We start from the raw sequence: 18,192 nt of genomic DNA on the forward strand, positions 1-18,192 counted from the left end.
AACATCTCTAGTCCGCCATGTTTGTTTATTTAGGTATGCAGGCGAAGTAGGTACATGCCTATGGCACTTCCATGGGATAGTACTTCAGAGCAGAATTATGCGCAATTTAGCGTAGGAAGTGGTATGTTGGCAAGGCTGACGTCTCCCCCACGCCCCACGTCTCCCCTTATTTTTTATTGGGCGGACAGAGAACAAAGGCACAGGCAAGATACAATTGCTCACGGTTAAATTTATAACAACACTAGACTAGGCCATCACACATGAAGCGATAGTTCATATCGTCATATGTTATTGAATTTATACAAATTTCGAGTGACCACAAACGCAGCTATAATTTAAATCTTCGTGATGTCAAGTAATATAATATTAGAACTTTATCAAATTTTATGTGTTTTCGTTACTGGTAAGTAGCGGTTGCGTCTATTACTACTTAGGAACGAAATCCATAAATATAATAAAACTGTAACTGAACTTTGTCTGTACATTGAAGAAATTTAAGAAAAAAATAATAATAAGGGGTCTTTTTAGGGTCAATAGAAACTAAAACACAAGTTTTTTAGAATTTTTGTCTGTCTGTCTGTATACAAAGAGATACTTTAAGTTTCCATTATTATAATTTTTTTTTGTTTTTAGAATTTATTCGTTTTTTAACAGCTGCGGGCCCGGGACTTTGCTTTTGTAGGAAAAATAGTCTATGTTCTATTCTAGGCATTATTCTTTCCGTGTACGTAAGTTTCATCAAAATCCATCCAGTAGAATTTGTGTGATTGAATAGCATCCTCAAACACGCACTCACGTAGGTACATCAATTTTTTGCATAATATTAGTTTATGTAAATGCAAAGCTCTTTATCTAAGCAATCTTTTTATGGAAGCGAAATTAACGCAGGCGAAGCCGCGGGCAAAAGCTAGTATTTCATAAACACGAGCTGTGTCTTTCATAATTTTCATATCTGTACTAATATTATAAATTCTAAAGCAACTTTGTTCGTTACAGAGGTTCGTAGAGGCATTTTGCAACACCCCGACGGTCTTTCGGAGACACCGGTCAATAATAAAGTAGGTACCTATTAATGCGCACTACTATACTATTAATATATTTATGGAACAAATGCTACGGTTGGGGCATTATTAAATCAGACAAAGGGATTATAACTATTACACAGAACAAATATAGACAACACAGCACAGTTTATGATGACTTCTGTATATTTAGATAATATTTTTTTTGTACTGAGTTTTTAAAGATTTAACAGAGGGACCATTTCTAAAGGGTGGTGGAATGTTATTCCAACATTTCGTGGCGGCGTAACGAAAGCTGCCACAAAATGCCGCTGTTTTGTACTGTACGGACTGTACCTACAATCAATAGGCGCTGAGCAGATCTACTTGGACGCTGTGAGAATGTGAGCTTGCTGTACCAATATTGTGCATATATATATTAAGCAAGCAGGCAAAATGATAGGACTGCGTAGTCTTCATGTTCATTAGATTACTCTGATTAACAAATGGGGTAACGTAAGCCCGAGGACGAGATAAGACTCGTGACTCTTACACTTATCATACTAGCCAGAGCCACGCATATATGTTTATTTTTTAAATCTATGTCTTGTCTTTATTTTATAAAATGACTTCGGTGAATTCTAAAATCCCACTGATTTCTACTGCGTGGTAGTCGTGTAAGTAAAATCATTGCATGTCAATATCAATGTCAAATTGAAGGCTTTACGTCAATGAAACTAACTTCAAACGACGTTTATGACAGTGACTTACATGTAGTGTGTTGTGTACGTATCGTACCTAACATTTCAATTAATTTTGCATTTTGAAAACAATTATTAGGTTTCTGATACAAACAGAAATTGCAGCAGCACATGTAAACGCGGCAACTAGATTTTGCAAACCGGAACTTGATTAAAATCTTATAACTCTGTAATATGTGTAATTTGTGACTTATTCGTTGCCAAGAGATTTAATCAACAATTTTGTGTGGTCCCAATTTTCCTCACAAACATTCAAAATATTTAATAGCATTATAGAAATCGAGATGTGTTGGCAACGTGATATGAGTGATATCCTAGCGTGAAATATTTTTCATGTAGTAGGTAAGTCGCGATATGTAACAATTTAATGCCACTTTTGTCGATGTCTTGGTTTTGGTTGGCAGCTGAGTAATTTCAACGCAATTTGTTTAATATTTCCCATGGAATCAATTTTTGTTTTATGTATTTAAATTGTGCAAATGTTTATTTTTGGGATTTCCATAATCCCGTTTTTAAATTATAAACCACTAAGTATTGTTGTTCTAGACCACTACAAGCAAGTACCTAGGTTCCTATGTAATAATGGAACAAATAAATCACCAATTGAGCTAGCTGCATAGTAATATTGTTATAGGACATAATTATGTAATTATTATAATTTATATCTAGTTTAGTAGTTTCTATATTACCAACAAAAATACAAATCTTTTCTCTTTGTGATATTAGTATGGATGTATGAAATAAAGATGTATGAAAACATTGTACCTATATAAATAAAAAAAAGCTAGGCAACCTGAAAAATCTACTGGGTTTGAACCTGTGACTAAATGCAAATCAAAAAACAAACACTACCACAAAAGCTGTATAGAAAGCTAATTGGTAGGACAATTAATTATGAACTATGGTCATCAAAAGATTATTTAGTTGTTTGTTATCTACACCTGCCCCCGTCTGTATTGTGAAAGTAATTATTCTGTATCTGGTTGGTACAGTATGTTGTTATGTATGGTTTGAGGTTTTTCACTTATGCTTTGCAGTCACCAATGAACCTCTGGTGAACATGAAGCACATAGCTTGGTCGTTGTATTAGATCATAAAGGATGTAAATTGTTACAGGATCTGTTTTAAACAATACAAGAACATCCCAAGGTAAATTCAAACTGTTTAACTATCCTGCATTACTCTTCTCTAAACTCATTCATTTATCTTAAACTCTACTATGATTGACTGACAGATGATTTAAAAAAAATCACTTGATTACCTACCAAAAGTTGTAACCAGTAATGTTTTTACCACTTCACCCCACACAGTTCTGTAAAGCCAATTTGTCTGAAATAAAGGTAATCAATCTTGACAAATGGGATGTCTTTTTGTTGTAAAATACATTTTGAAATTGATTTTTAGCCACAAGAAGAAAGCAAAATGAAGCAACACATTTCATACAAGTTACTTTTGCAATTAACCATATTATAATTTGTCAATATTGCTCCCCGTTTTTTGAGACCTAAAAAAATGGTCAATTAGCTTGTTGTATATACAGATACTACCTATTGTAACAATACACTAAGAAGTCAGTAATTCTACACAACTCATTTGATTTTATAGCTTTATAACTGATATCAAGAAATCAAATTCAACTTATTTCTTAAATTATCAATTACTTACAAAGTACAAAGTTTTGACAGTTTATGTAAAAAAAGCCTATGTAATTTTGGAATTATTGTGGGCCAAATTATTGTACTTAGTCTAGTAAATTTTGACATTTTTATTCTTATTTGTAAACCTAATCTATGGTAATATACCATAGATTAGGTTTGATTGTTGGAGGCAGCATGCACAACATGTACCAATTATAAACTTGTGTTAACAATTATATTCTTCATCAATTTTATAAACTTTTGATCAAATACATAGTGAGACACTTGGTGCTGTGGGCATCGTTCAACCGTTTATTATTAAGCGGGCACAGCCTCTTTGACTAGTTGAGAAAACATACATAATGAAAATATTTGCAGCACATCAGAGAGCGGCGGAGGCGGCATGGTGCGCGGCGCGCGCTGGCGGCTGCTGGGCGCGCTGGCGGCCGCCGCGCTGCTGCTGTGGGCGTGGCGCGGCGGCGGCGGGCCGCGCGCGGGGCCGGTGCCGGGCCGCGAGCTGCCGCTCATCTTCATCGGCGGCGTGCCGCGCTCGGGCACCACGCTGATGCGCGCCATGCTGGACGCGCACCCCGACGTGCGCTGCGGGCAGGAGACGCGCGTGGTGCCGCGCATCCTGCAGATGCGGCAGCACTGGGTGCGCTCGCAGAAGGAGAGCGTGCGGCTGGAGCAGGCGGGCGTGTCCAAGGCGGTGCTGGACAACGCCATCGCCGCCTTCTGCCTGGAAGTGATCGTGCGCCACGGCGAGCCCGCGCCGCGCCTCTGCAACAAGGACCCGCTGGTGCTTAAGATGGGCACTTACGTGCTAGAACTCTTCCCCAATGCCAAATTTCTGTTCATGGTCAGAGACGGCCGGGCCACCGTCCATTCCATAATCACGAGGAAGGTGAGACTTTTCTCTGGATTATATTTTTTATCTTTTACTTACAATTTCTTTCAAAAGTAGTAAAGTATTTGTACATACATGTTTGTGAAAAAAATGAAAACAGCATAAATTTTTTCGCAATTAAAAGGTTATATTTGCGTTCTGAAATTACAATGTGGACACATTATTAGTAATTTAATTGATGAATGAATTATCTTCATTCACACATTCAAGATGGCTTTTGATAGGCTGTTTTAAAGAAATTGTATTGTAAAATCAAGCTGAACTACTTTAATTTTGCCATACAAGATCTTGGTAAGAAATGAGTGAGTCCTTATCAATTGCGAGCGTTGTTATCGTTTACTGCGAAATTTGCAAGAATAATAAGTGTTAAAATTGGTTTGTGTATATTAATACGGTACGTTCTGGAAAACAAGATATTTGAAATGAGTGATGGTGTCGAGGTCAGGTGACGATCACGGGGTTCGACCTGTCGTCGTACCGGCAGTGCATGAGCAAGTGGAACCACGCGGTGGAGCTGATGTACCAGCAGTGCCGCTCGCTGGGCGCGGGCCGCTGCTTGCTGGTGCGCTACGAGGCGCTGGTGCTGCAGCCGGCCGCCACGCTGCGCCGCGTGCTGGCCTTCCTGGGCCTGCGCTGGCACGACGCCGTGCTGCACCACGAGCAGTACATCAACAAGCCCAACGGCGTCGCGCTCTCCAAGTAATGCCCTTCATTCTATTTATGATTCTGGTTCTATTGCACGTTCATAGTTGCACCCTCCGCCACTATGCTTCGGGGCCTGGCATGCGTTCTAACTGTACATCTAAAGTGACTTAAAATATATGTCCCCAAAACTTACAAATACAGAAGAATGTTGTGTTGCCGCAGCGTGGAGCGGTCGTCGGACCAGGTGGTGCGGCCGGTGAACCTGGACGCGCTGGACAAGTGGGTGGGGCAGCTGCCCAGCGACGTGCGCGCCGACATGGCGGAGCTGGCGCCCATGCTGTCGGTGCTGGGCTACGACCCGTGGGGCAACCCGCCGCGCTACGCCGCGCTCGCCAGCGCCGCGCCCGCCGACCACGACGAGCCGCAGCCGCAGCCGCAGCCGCAGCCGCCCTAGGCTAGCCTCTCATAATATATGTATATAATATATTCTAATTACACTCTTTGTTTAAATTCCACACCTCGGAGCAATTTTAAACTGTCGTCTCCTTGTTCATAGACACAGTGCTGTTAGTCCTAGTCCTCCCTTATTGCTAAGTTATTTAAGCAATACACAGGCCTGGCGCTCACGCGGTTTCTCGCCTGACCTTACTAGGTAATCTTTATCGTCATTGTCTTATATGGTAATGCTTACTTGAAAATTGCAACTTCAAATCTATATACATACATACATATGATCACGTCTTTATCCCTTACGGGGTAGACAGAGCCAGCAGTCTTGAAAAGACTGATAGGCTACGTTCAGCTGTTTGGCTTAATGATAGAATTGAGATTCAAATAGTGACGGGTTGCTAGCCCATCGCCTATAAGAAGAATCCCAAGTTTATAAGCCTATTCCTTAGTCGCCTTTTACGACATCCATGGGAACGAGATGGAGTGGTCCTATTCTTTTTTTATTGGTGCCGGGAACCACACGGCACCTATATGTTCTATGGTAATTCTTATTTACATTCCTATGAAATCTATAATCAAATAAGAGTCCCTTAAGAAATTATCTAACTGTAAGTACCTATATGGTGATAAGATGTGGTCTCTACCTACCACTTCAGGAAAAAGGCGTGGATTTTATGCACATATGTATAAATGTTACTATTTCTTATCACCAACTGTGCGGGAAAATGAATGAAAACAACGAACAATCTTTATTTCAAATTTACATAACTACGTAACATAAGCAATTCGATAAGCATTACACGGACATTAGGCAATGAAACTATGAACTATTACTATGCACTGATCAATTATTATTAAATAAATTGCTTATTGTTGTTTTTTGAGGAGTTCCTTGGAATTATCTTCCACACGTATGACCAAAACTTAACCAAATTAGCACAAGTCTTAGCGGACGCTCGACTCTTATAAACACAAAAAAAATCTAATCGGATTGAAAATACCGGAGATATGCCGTGATACCTATATAAATTAAAAAAACTAAAAAACTACGCTTTTATTGCTAATCGAACTAAAAAATAGAAAATAAAAATTAATGACAAAGGAATTATAAAACAGTAGTAGCAAGTCGAACAATCAGTTATAGTCAATTACCTCCGATTAAAATTATAACAAAATTAAATTAATAAACAAAACAATTTAAATCGGAGTAAAAAGCGTGGGGTGCATTTTCATTTTCATAACTCTCTTGTCATAAATATATGCTAATATAATTATTTTAATATATTACTACATCAAGCACCCCACGCTTTTTACTCCGATTTAAATTGCTTTGTTTATAAATTTAATTTTGTTATAATTTTAATCGGAGGTAATTGACTATAACTGATTGTTCGACTTGCTACTACTGTTTTATAATTCCTTTGTCATTAATTTTTATTTTTTAGTTCGATTAGCAATAAAATCGTAGTTTTTTAGTTTTTTAAACTATTATTTATTTTCTATTTTTTAGTTCGATTAGCAATAAAAGGGTAGTTTTTTAGTTTTTTTATACGATTATTTTTTGGAAGTTAACACTTCTAGTATAACTATCTTACTAGAAAAGACCTTCGCAACCATCTAAGACAAAGATATAACAACATAATATACTGACATAATAGGCTATTTTACACCATGTAAAAAAAAATATAAAAATGCACGTATCTTATAGATTTTGTAAAAAATAAAAGAAAAACATCGATCATTATTCATAAAAGTGCAATATGGATTTTATAATTCAATTTAAAAAATCCTCTTTTTTAATCTGTTCTTCAAAAGTCGAAAACGCTATCCGCCATGTTGGGTACTGACGTGACGTCATACTTTTAGTAAACAAATATCGAATCGAAAACATATTGATGATGTCAGGCTCTGTTTATTTTGAAATTTTAAAATTTCTATCACGTTTTTGGGTTTTTACTCTTTAATAATTTAATAGAATCATGGAAGACGGTTTTGTGAAAGCAGACAATATAAATCTACCGAGGATTAATACGTTGATGGTGGCGAAATTTTTTGCGTCCAATCCCGATTTCTGTTCTGCTGAGTTAAGAAATGTTAAAACAGCGATGTAAGTATTTATTGTATTAAACATTCTCTTACAATACACAATTATAATAGGTAAATTACATACATACATACATACATAAGGTCACGTCTATATCCCTTGCGGGGTAGACAGAGCCAACAGTCTTGAAAAGACTGAATGGCCACGTTCAGCTATTTCGCGTAACGATAGAATTGAAATTCAACTAGTGACAGGTTGCTAGCCCATCGCCTAAAAAAGAATCCCAAGCTTGTAAGCCTATCCCTTAGTGGCCTTTTACGACATCCATGGGAAAGAGATGGAGTGGTCCTATTCTTTTTTGTATTGGTGCCGGGAGCCACACGGCACAATAGGTAAATTATTACACAACCAATCCAACATAACCTATTTTTTACTTTAGTCTTACGTAGAGCCGTATTGTTTACTAAAAGTATGACGTCACGAGTCAAAACAGCATGGCGGATGGCGTTTTCGCGCGAAAATACAAAATCATAAATAATAAATAGTTTTTAGAGCACTTTTCGGCTTCAAAACATTTTAATAAAAATTCTATAGGTATAACACAGTCTCAGGATTGATTTAAAACAGTTTTCAAAAAAGAGTGTAATAGCCTATTAACATGCAACAGACTTTTTTCCAATATAGATCATTGTATGAAGGTTGAGCCTTGTTTTTCTGAATGAAAATTATTTTCGTTTTAGTCAGTGATTTATGGTTCGATATATTTGTATTATATTTACGCCTTCGTAAGAGAGTAAGAGAGACAGAGCTATCTAAAAATGAATTTATTAATCCTGGCAGTTTTAATAAGGATAATGAGAAACTCTTATCAAAATATTGCATTGTCATCGGTCCTTGATACGTGTGCAAAATTCCAAGTTGATCAGACGTTTAGAAACCAGTGAAAATGAAGCTCAAAGATTCCGTTACATACATACAACCCAAGCTAATAAAAGCGTAGTAAAAAAGCATGCTTATTCTGTGGACTTTTGATGAGTTCCCTGCAATATCTTCAACATTTACGACCAAAACAAAACTTCATTCTTATAAACGCATGAACAATTTTCCAAATCAGGATTATAAATTGTACTAATTCAAAATAGTACAAATTCTGTTAAAAATTAACCAAATTTGTACTATTGCTAGCAGACGCCAATCACACAGAAGTATGTTGTCATACCTTCTACATTTAGGGGAACAACCTCTAATTAGACCTACTTTTTCCTCACCCGCTCTGAATATGCCAGGAAATTTGAAAGGTGATACTCTTATCACCGCCTGCCGTCCAAATTATCATCGCACGCATCTCGGCATGTGCGGCGATCAGATTCCTGGTCATCAAAAGTTGAAGAACAAAACAAATCTTTACAATGGTCTGATGATTTTAAACCATTCTCATAAAGCTCGTGATTGTCATGATCTTAGTGAAATTGGTTTTAAGATGAATAAAGGTAGGCTGGGTGTTTGAAAATACATAGTCAGTCAACCTCTTTGCAATAAATAAATAGGTTAGAACTGGCCACCTATAAAATATTATGAAAAAAAAAAGAATACATCGCGGGAACGTTTGTTTTTTGTTACTTTTAGTTTCAGAATATTATAATAACCTAAAGATCATCCAAGTTCTGTAATTTAATGTATATTTATGTCAATGAGTCCTTATAATACAAGTTCAGTGTTTTATCAACCTTATGTGCAGTTTTTCTTCATTTATTTACAACCCACATTTCACCATTAAAAACTGGGTAAAAAAAACTACTAACAAAGGAAAAGTTACGACCATGCATAACTAGATGGCACTGTAACCAAAGTAACACGCGGTGTGGTTTCCCGTTCAATACAATTAAAAGAAACGAAATTGCCCGGGAGGGCGGGTTAGGTTAACGACGGGTTAGGTTAACGACGGGTTAGGTTAACGACGGGTTAGGTTAACGACGGGTTAGGTTAACGACGGGTTAGGTTAACGACGGGTTAGGTTAACGACGGGTTAGGTTAACGACGGGTTAGGTTAACGACGGGTTAGGTTAACGACGGGTTAGGTTAACGACGGGTTAGGTTAACGACGGGTTAGGTTAACGACGGGTTAGGTTAACGACGGGTTAGGTTAACGACGGGTTAGGTTAACGACGGGTTAGGTTAACGACGGGTTAGGTTAACGACGGGTTAGGTTAACGACGGGTTAGGTTAACGACGGGTTAGGTTAACGACGGGTTAGGTTAACGACGGGTTAGGTTAACGACGGGTTAGGTTAACGACGGGTTAGGTTAACGACGGGTTAGGTTAACGACGGGTTAGGTTAACGACGGGTTAGGTTAACGACGGGTTAGGTTAACGACGGGTTAGGTTAACGACGGGTTAGGTTAACGACGGGTTAGGTTAACGACGGGTTAGGTTAACGACGGGTTAGGTTAACGACGGGTTAGGTTAACGACGGGTTAGGTTAACGACGGGTTAGGTTAACGACGGGTTAGGTTAACGACGGGTTAGGTTAACGACGGGTTAGGTTAACGACGGGTTAGGTTAACGACGGGTTAGGTTAACGACGGGTTAGGTTAACGACGGGTTAGGTTAACGACGGGTTAGGTTAACGACGGGTTAGGTTAACGACGGGTTAGGTTAACGACGGGTTAGGTTAACGACGGGTTAGGTTAACGACGGGTTAGGTTAACGACGGGTTAGGTTAACGACGGGTTAGGTTAACGACGGGTTAGGTTAACGACGGGTTAGGTTAACGACGGGTTAGGTTAACGACGGGTTAGGTTAACGACGGGTTAGGTTAACGACGGGTTAGGTTAACGACGGGTTAGGTTAACGACGGGTTAGGTTAACGACGGGTTAGGTTAACGACGGGTTAGGTTAACGACGGGTTAGGTTAACGACGGGTTAGGTTAACGACGGGTTAGGTTAACGACGGGTTAGGTTAACGACGGGTTAGGTTAACGACGGGTTAGGTTAACGACGGGTTAGGTTAACGACGGGTTAGGTTAACGACGGGTTAGGTTAACGACGGGTTAGGTTAACGACGGGTTAGGTTAACGACGGGTTAGGTTAACGACGGGTTAGGTTAACGACGGGTTAGGTTAACGACGGGTTAGGTTAACGACGGGTTAGGTTAACGACGGGTTAGGTTAACGACGGGTTAGGTTAACGACGGGTTAGGTTAACGACGGGTTAGGTTAACGACGGGTTAGGTTAACGACGGGTTAGGTTAACGACGGGTTAGGTTAACGACGGGTTAGGTTAACGACGGGTTAGGTTAACGACGGGTTAGGTTAACGACGGGTTAGGTTAACGACGGGTTAGGTTAACGACGGGTTAGGTTAACGACGGGTTAGGTTAACGACGGGTTAGGTTAACGACGGGTTAGGTTAACGACGGGTTAGGTTAACGACGGGTTAGGTTAACGACGGGTTAGGTTAACGACGGGTTAGGTTAACGACGGGTTAGGTTAACGACGGGTTAGGTTAACGACGGGTTAGGTTAACGACGGGTTAGGTTAACGACGGGTTAGGTTAACGACGGGTTAGGTTAACGACGGGTTAGGTTAACGACGGGTTAGGTTAACGACGGGTTAGGTTAACGACGGGTTAGGTTAACGACGGGTTAGGTTAACGACGGGTTAGGTTAACGACGGGTTAGGTTAACGACGGGTTAGGTTAACGACGGGTTAGGTTAACGACGGGTTAGGTTAACGACGGGTTAGGTTAACGACGGGTTAGGTTAACGACGGGTTAGGTTAACGACGGGTTAGGTTAACGACGGGTTAGGTTAACGACGGGTTAGGTTAACGACGGGTTAGGTTAACGACGGGTTAGGTTAACGACGGGTTAGGTTAACGACGGGTTAGGTTAACGACGGGTTAGGTTAACGACGGGTTAGGTTAACGACGGGTTAGGTTAACGACGGGTTAGGTTAACGACGGGTTAGGTTAACGACGGGTTAGGTTAACGACGGGTTAGGTTAACGACGGGTTAGGTTAACGACGGGTTAGGTTAACGACGGGTTAGGTTAACGACGGGTTAGGTTAACGACGGGTTAGGTTAACGACGGGTTAGGTTAACGACGGGTTAGGTTAACGACGGGTTAGGTTAACGACGGGTTAGGTTAACGACGGGTTAGGTTAACGACGGGTTAGGTTAACGACGGGTTAGGTTAACGACGGGTTAGGTTAACGACGGGTTAGGTTAACGACGGGTTAGGTTAACGACGGGTTAGGTTAACGACGGGTTAGGTTAACGACGGGTTAGGTTAACGACGGGTTAGGTTAACGACGGGTTAGGTTAACGACGGGTTAGGTTAACGACGGGTTAGGTTAACGACGGGTTAGGTTAACGACGGGTTAGGTTAACGACGGGTTAGGTTAACGACGGGTTAGGTTAACGACGGGTTAGGTTAACGACGGGTTAGGTTAACGACGGGTTAGGTTAACGACGGGTTAGGTTAACGACGGGTTAGGTTAACGACGGGTTAGGTTAACGACGGGTTAGGTTAACGACGGGTTAGGTTAACGACGGGTTAGGTTAACGACGGGTTAGGTTAACGACGGGTTAGGTTAACGACGGGTTAGGTTAACGACGGGTTAGGTTAACGACGGGTTAGGTTAACGACGGGTTAGGTTAACGACGGGTTAGGTTAACGACGGGTTAGGTTAACGACGGGTTAGGTTAACGACGGGTTAGGTTAACGACGGGTTAGGTTAACGACGGGTTAGGTTAACGACGGGTTAGGTTAACGACGGGTTAGGTTAACGACGGGTTAGGTTAACGACGGGTTAGGTTAACGACGGGTTAGGTTAACGACGGGTTAGGTTAACGACGGGTTAGGTTAACGACGGGTTAGGTTAACGACGGGTTAGGTTAACGACGGGTTAGGTTAACGACGGGTTAGGTTAACGACGGGTTAGGTTAACGACGGGTTAGGTTAACGACGGGTTAGGTTAACGACGGGTTAGGTTAACGACGGGTTAGGTTAACGACGGGTTAGGTTAACGACGGGTTAGGTTAACGACGGGTTAGGTTAACGACGGGTTAGGTTAACGACGGGTTAGGTTAACGACGGGTTAGGTTAACGACGGGTTAGGTTAACGACGGGTTAGGTTAACGACGGGTTAGGTTAACGACGGGTTAGGTTAACGACGGGTTAGGTTAACGACGGGTTAGGTTAACGACGGGTTAGGTTAACGACGGGTTAGGTTAACGACGGGTTAGGTTAACGACGGGTTAGGTTAACGACGGGTTAGGTTAACGACGGGTTAGGTTAACGACGGGTTAGGTTAACGACGGGTTAGGTTAACGACGGGTTAGGTTAACGACGGGTTAGGTTAACGACGGGTTAGGTTAACGACGGGTTAGGTTAACGACGGGTTAGGTTAACGACGGGTTAGGTTAACGACGGGTTAGGTTAACGACGGGTTAGGTTAACGACGGGTTAGGTTAACGACGGGTTAGGTTAACGACGGGTTAGGTTAACGACGGGTTAGGTTAACGACGGGTTAGGTTAACGACGGGTTAGGTTAACGACGGGTTAGGTTAACGACGGGTTAGGTTAACGACGGGTTAGGTTAACGACGGGTTAGGTTAACGACGGGTTAGGTTAACGACGGGTTAGGTTAACGACGGGTTAGGTTAACGACGGGTTAGGTTAACGACGGGTTAGGTTAACGACGGGTTAGGTTAACGACGGGTTAGGTTAACGACGGGTTAGGTTAACGACGGGTTAGGTTAACGACGGGTTAGGTTAACGACGGGTTAGGTTAACGACGGGTTAGGTTAACGACGGGTTAGGTTAACGACGGGTTAGGTTAACGACGGGTTAGGTTAACGACGGGTTAGGTTAACGACGGGTTAGGTTAACGACGGGTTAGGTTAACGACGGGTTAGGTTAACGACGGGTTAGGTTAACGACGGGTTAGGTTAACGACGGGTTAGGTTAACGACGGGTTAGGTTAACGACGGGTTAGGTTAACGACGGGTTAGGTTAACGACGGGTTAGGTTAACGACGGGTTAGGTTAACGACGGGTTAGGTTAACGACGGGTTAGGTTAACGACGGGTTAGGTTAACGACGGGTTAGGTTAACGACGGGTTAGGTTAACGACGGGTTAGGTTAACGACGGGTTAGGTTAACGACGGGTTAGGTTAACGACGGGTTAGGTTAACGACGGGTTAGGTTAACGACGGGTTAGGTTAACGACGGGTTAGGTTAACGACGGGTTAGGTTAACGACGGGTTAGGTTAACGACGGGTTAGGTTAACGACGGGTTAGGTTAACGACGGGTTAGGTTAACGACGGGTTAGGTTAACGACGGGTTAGGTTAACGACGGGTTAGGTTAACGACGGGTTAGGTTAACGACGGGTTAGGTTAACGACGGGTTAGGTTAACGACGGGTTAGGTTAACGACGGGTTAGGTTAACGACGGGTTAGGTTAACGACGGGTTAGGTTAACGACGGGTTAGGTTAACGACGGGTTAGGTTAACGACGGGTTAGGTTAACGACGGGTTAGGTTAACGACGGGTTAGGTTAACGACGGGTTAGGTTAACGACGGGTTAGGTTAACGACGGGTTAGGTTAACGACGGGTTAGGTTAACGACGGGTTAGGTTAACGACGGGTTAGGTTAACGACGGGTTAGGTTAACGACGGGTTAGGTTAACGACGGGTTAGGTTAACGACGGGTTAGGTTAACGACGGGTTAGGTTAACGACGGGTTAGGTTAACGACGGGTTAGGTTAACGACGGGTTAGGTTAACGACGGGTTAGGTTAACGACGGGTTAGGTTAACGACGGGTTAGGTTAACGACGGGTTAGGTTAACGACGGGTTAGGTTAACGACGGGTTAGGTTAACGACGGGTTAGGTTAACGACGGGTTAGGTTAACGACGGGTTAGGTTAACGACGGGTTAGGTTAACGACGGGTTAGGTTAACGACGGGTTAGGTTAACGACGGGTTAGGTTAACGACGGGTTAGGTTAACGACGGGTTAGGTTAACGACGGGTTAGGTTAACGACGGGTTAGGTTAACGACGGGTTAGGTTAACGACGGGTTAGGTTAACGACGGGTTAGGTTAACGACGGGTTAGGTTAACGACGGGTTAGGTTAACGACGGGTTAGGTTAACGACGGGTTAGGTTAACGACGGGTTAGGTTAACGACGGGTTAGGTTAACGACGGGTTAGGTTAACGACGGGTTAGGTTAACGACGGGTTAGGTTAACGACGGGTTAGGTTAACGACGGGTTAGGTTAACGACGGGTTAGGTTAACGACGGGTTAGGTTAACGACGGGTTAGGTTAACGACGGGTTAGGTTAACGACGGGTTAGGTTAACGACGGGTTAGGTTAACGACGGGTTAGGTTAACGACGGGTTAGGTTAACGACGGGTTAGGTTAACGACGGGTTAGGTTAACGACGGGTTAGGTTAACGACGGGTTAGGTTAACGACGGGTTAGGTTAACGACGGGTTAGGTTAACGACGGGTTAGGTTAGGTTAGGTTTTTTTTTTTTTTTTTTTTTTTTTTATTTTCCCCTTGGTGTTACACCACACCCAGGGGGAGTTTATTGCCAGCATCTCTCTGCGTGTTTTAACAGAGCCATTTTTATACATTATTGTTTACGCTGTATATGAAAAATAAAAGGTAAATTTATACATTACATAGTGCTTATTTTATAGTCTGCTTCATAATATATATCAATCGTACGTTACAATTTTTCTTGTACAGTTATATTTTTTTTTATATTTTTAAGTAGTCAATTCAATGTTTTTTTATTCATTTTAGTTTTCCCATCCCTCTTTCGTCTATCTATATACCAATATGCCTATTATTTATATTACCTTGTAGATACTGGTCAATATATCAATTTTTAATCAATTAGAAATTGTTGTCAATAGCACGATTTGCTATTTGCAATTGTTATTAATTAACTGTATAACAGTTCATCAGGCGTTTAATATTGCTATAATTGTCATACTGTCATATAAGATATGTGGTTAATCTCATTATAAATTTTTTACCTACGGTATTTTGTCAGGAATTTTTATTTAAAATATACCGTCATTTTGTTTAAAATCTAATGTCATATTTATCTTGCTTAAGAATTACATATACACTTATTATCACAAGGCGTTTAATATTGCTACAAATTGTCATACTGTCATATAAGATATGTGGTTAATCTCATTATAAATTTTTTACCTATACGGTATTTTGTCAGGAATTTTTTATTTAAAATATACCGTCATTTTGTTTAAAATCTAATGTCATATCTATCTTGCTTAAGAATTATATATACACTTATTACTACTTAACAACTATATCAGCCAGTAAAATCCCTTATATATACTTATTGTTTTAGCATTTGATTACACTTTGCGTGTCTACGTGACAGCGAATACTAACTATTTGCTGTTGCGGAGCCACCTGTGCTTTGTTGTTTACGCGAGCCGAGTCCTGTTTTCCGGTTTTCTCGCACGTGTCGCAGCATGCCTGCCATAATTGCGTTGTTCAATGACATGTTCTTCATCCACTTAGCAATTGGAGTGCCGCGGCACGCCCGGGAACCCACAAAACCCATGCTCACACATATGCTATTCTGGACCTGGCGAGAGCCTCCCACCTTTGCCTGACCTGACACGCAGAGCTGAAGGCGTTGTGATTATCACTTACCGCACTTCGGTCTGCCCGGCAGTTCAGGCACGATGGGATGGCTCCCGCCATCCAGCTTTGACACTCCGCCCTCTGGTGCTCACCTCCGCAGTGGCTGCACCTTTCAGCCTTTTCTTTACAATGCCGCCTACCGTGGCCGTAACCCAGGCACATCGAACACTGAATCAGCGGGGAGTAGTCCTCCGCTTGGATCCTCTGCATGTCGATGCGCACCGAGCCGGCCACGGTCACTGCTTTCCACAGCTTAGGGGGGACGCTCAACACCACATGTTCCAAGAGTGGGTTCCTGGACCTCTTCCTAAATTTTACCTGTAGAACTACATCTTCTTGAATTTCTTTGAAAATTTTATTATTTTGTTGAATAATTTTATCAGTTATTTGGTCGTTGGTATTGCTTTTCAGTATATTTTTGAGGATGATGAGGGGGTTTTTGTTCTCCATCTCTTTCACATCTAAATTTTTTATTTTGCAAATCCTTGTCTTCAATCTGTCTCGACCCTCTCTCGTTCCACAGCTTAAAATAACTTTCCTATCCCTTGTCTTCCTTATTCGTTCAATTTTGATCCAGTCGCCCCCTTCCCCGGCCGCCTCCCTTATTTTTTCCAGCACCTCCTCACCCGTTCCCATTCCTTCCTTGTCCTGGACAATAACGGAATGTAGGGTAGTTGGTTCTCCGTGTGAAGCGGCTGCAACTTGGGCATATGTCGGTGGTTTAGTGGCGTTGATTGTTCCGATTTCTTCCCGGCGGTCTACCAATTCCCTGATCTCTTGTATATATTTCGAGTTTTCTTCCAGTCTGTTTATAATCGGCCTCAGAAATTCTTCCAGGTCCCCTATTTTTGGGTCCTCCTGGGGGGTGGGGGAAGTTTGGGTCCTGACGCTTGGTCGCTGTCCCGGCGTCATATTTTTGATCTCCTGGCATGCTCCCAGGTCACAGACGAGGTCATCTGCCTGTTGTATCTTTATTTTTACTGAGTCTTTGGTTGTTCTCTTCAGTCTCAGTGCTGACTCGACCTCTTCCCTGACTGCATCCAGGAGATCCCTTATCTGACCGCACAGCTCATTCCTGTCTTCGTCCGTCAGGATTTTCCTGCGCTCGTCTTCCTTTAGGTAAGGCGTTTTGGGAAGAAATTGTATGTATCTGTTTTTGGTCCTGGGGGTTACACAAGTGACTGGTTCTGAAGGGGATGAGTCATCAGATGAGTCGTCAGGCAGTTGGGTGGGCGATGTATTATTCTCACAATAAGTGAGGGTTTTCTTAAAGGTCACCGACCTTGGTGTTCGAATCATAGTCGTGATTTAAAATGTAAATTTGTAAAAGTTGTAAAATTGAGAATATATACAATACTGTATAGATAAAACGACTAAACTAGAAGAGGAGGCAAAACGCCAGTCAATTTTCTTAAAAACTTAACGCTAATGGACTAGACACAAGGTAAAATATGGGATAATTATTCCTGTCAGAGGGTCTTACAATAATGCACTGCACTTACTTCTTATTTAAAATTACTTCGCACAGGCACGTGGTCTGGCTCGTGAAAATTTCGTAATTCCACCTCGATCTGGAGCCACTGACCCTGTCCCGATAAGCACACCGTGTCACTGTCCACCAGTTTATATTTTTTACAATTTTTTAAAAATTTTTAACACAATTTTAAAATAGTTTTTTTGCAAATAATTCGAGGAGCGCATCGGAGCACGTCTGTACTCGACGAGCGCTCGAAGCAGACTCTGGGTTAGGTTAGGTTAGGTTAGGTTAGGTTTTTTTTTTTTTTTTTTTTTTTTTTTTTTTAATTCGAATGTGTTTTATGGGCAAAGGTAAAATGTATATGATAAGTTTTATACGTTCAATTGTAGGAAGATTAGCGGTGATGGGTACCTGCTATTTGATACAGGTACCACATCTTCGCTACATCTCTTGAACAATAGTGGATTTAAGTGTTATTTATTCGTTTCAAGTGTGTGACGATGTAGTTCACATGTTATTAACACTAATTTTCAACTTAATTATCACAATTTTTATTTTTCACAATTTTTTCCACTATT

General features: G+C 41.4%; 1 protein-coding gene across 4 annotated transcripts; it reads left to right on the top strand.

The window, feature by feature from the left end:
- Window positions 1–998: 998 nt before the first annotated feature.
- LOC106139526 (protein-tyrosine sulfotransferase) lies at window positions 999–5,469 on the top strand. Of its 4 annotated transcripts, none has more exons than XM_060944337.1 (5): window positions 1,746–2,104; window positions 2,879–2,911; window positions 3,778–4,303; window positions 4,752–5,005; window positions 5,174–5,469. In XM_060944337.1, exons 3-5 carry the CDS (start codon window positions 3,803–3,805, stop codon window positions 5,403–5,405), a joined length of 987 nt encoding a protein of 328 aa, XP_060800320.1. In that variant the 5' UTR covers window positions 1,746–2,104; window positions 2,879–2,911; window positions 3,778–3,802; the 3' UTR covers window positions 5,406–5,469. The 4 variants fall into 4 exon arrangements, with proteins under 4 accessions (XP_060800322.1, XP_060800320.1, XP_060800321.1 ...); XM_013340992.2 differs by lacking the exon at window positions 1,746–2,104 and adding an exon at window positions 2,122–2,407; XM_060944339.1 differs by lacking the exons at window positions 1,746–2,104; window positions 2,879–2,911 and adding an exon at window positions 999–1,058.
- The last annotated feature ends 12,723 nt before the right edge of the window (window positions 5,470–18,192 follow it).

The sequence above is a fragment of the Amyelois transitella genome, chromosome 5 (genome assembly GCF_032362555.1).
Source record: "Amyelois transitella isolate CPQ chromosome 5, ilAmyTran1.1, whole genome shotgun sequence".
Lineage (NCBI taxonomy): Eukaryota > Metazoa > Arthropoda > Insecta > Lepidoptera > Pyralidae > Amyelois > Amyelois transitella.

Excerpts from the sequence above, each read along its gene's own strand:
- LOC106139526 (XM_013340992.2), top strand. Across the intron at positions 2,912-3,777 it reads CAATACAAGAACATCCCAAG|CACATCAGAGAGCGGCGGAG; the intron begins GTAAATTCAAAC and ends AAATATTTGCAG. Across the intron at positions 4,304-4,751 it reads ATTCCATAATCACGAGGAAG|GTGACGATCACGGGGTTCGA; the intron begins GTGAGACTTTTC and ends TGTCGAGGTCAG.